General features: G+C 36.5%; 1 protein-coding gene across 1 annotated transcript; it reads right to left on the bottom strand.

Moving 5' to 3' along the window:
- Nucleotides 1-582: 582 nt before the first annotated feature.
- On the bottom strand, nt 583-1028 carry LOC116876599 (elongin-C-like). Its single transcript, XM_032872875.1, has one exon. The coding sequence runs from the start codon at nt 953-955 to the stop codon at nt 617-619; it is 339 nt and encodes a 112-aa protein (XP_032728766.1). The 5' UTR covers nt 956-1028; the 3' UTR covers nt 583-616.
- Between the last annotated feature and the right edge of the window lie 319 nt (nt 1029-1347).

Consider the following 1347-nt stretch of genomic DNA (forward strand, 5'->3'; position numbering starts at 1 on the left):
TAAAAACTATAAACCTAAAAAGTGGATTTTTGTTGAGTCACTACATTGTATAACTGAAACTAATATTACACTTTGTGTTACCTGGAATTTAAATAAAAACTTAAAAAAAAAAAAGGTGGCTTTTACCATATATAACTTATATCTCAGAAAACCTAGCTTTTCAAAAAAATGTATAATCTCCCAGAAATGATTTCTAGGTAGCCAAAATACTGTTTAATTCTATCCACTCATGAAATATTATAAAAGTTTCCACTTTAAGAACCCATATAATTGACACTGAGAATTGGTTTATACAAGTATGATTACACCAGCTGACCATCAGAAGGACATGATGGTTATGAAAATACATTTGGCTGACTCGGCCATTTTCTCTCAAATCTCCTTCTCCACTACTATGAACGTAAGAATTATGGGGCATAGTCATGAAACAAAGATACCAACAAGGCACATCTAAGAAGAGAAATCATGGCCAAGACTACATAAATATATTATAGTCCCTAAAGGAAGTTATGGGCTCATATACATAGTAAGATTATGGTTATCTAAGAAAGGAAAAACCTTCGTGTCCATCCAAGTAGGTCATTTTTTTTTTTTTGTTTATTATAATTTATTTTATTTAACAATCTAGGAAGTTCGCAGCCATCAGCAGTTCCAGTGCAATTTCAGGTGCAATTGGGAATTCAGGAATCTCTGTGGAGCTGTTAGTGTAGCGAAACTTGTAGGTAAAATACATGCATACTTTTGATAGCACATGTGAAGGGATCTCTCTAAAATTGACTTCATTAGTTTCGTTCTCAGCAAACTGACCTGGGCCACTCAACATGGCTTTTATTGTTCCAGATGTTAGTGCATGTTCTCTTTTTACAATAAATTCATGACCATCCGAAGATATCAATTTGACATACATGGCATCAGGGCCTTCACACCCACCATAGGTTTTCTCTTCTCCATCCATTATGTTCTTATGAAATTCTACTTTACTTCCACAGGAACTTTGGTAGTTTCTCGTCAGTCCTGCAGCCACCGCAGCCACCACAGCCACCGCGCCGGGTCCCCGCGCACCGCCACAGTCCCTACTCCAGGGCCACCCCCCCACCCCCCAAGTAGGTCATTTTTAATCTAAAGCAAAAACAAAAAAATCTCAGTAGTTTAAAACCACAAAGTTTTACTATATATATATATATCTCCTTCTTTTATCAATAGGAAGTTTCTGCTGATCCTAGTCACTCAGAAGTCTAGGTTAATGAAGAAACTACCATTCCAAATACTCCTGGTTGTGATACAAGAGAAAAAAGAGAGCATGGGGAAGCACTTAAAGTGTTTTAATCCTCCAACAAGAAATAACAC

This window comes from Lontra canadensis, unplaced genomic scaffold (assembly GCF_010015895.1).
Source record: "Lontra canadensis isolate GAN:19392208 unplaced genomic scaffold, GSC_riverotter_1.0 scaffold46, whole genome shotgun sequence".
NCBI classification, from domain to species: domain Eukaryota; kingdom Metazoa; phylum Chordata; class Mammalia; order Carnivora; family Mustelidae; genus Lontra; species Lontra canadensis.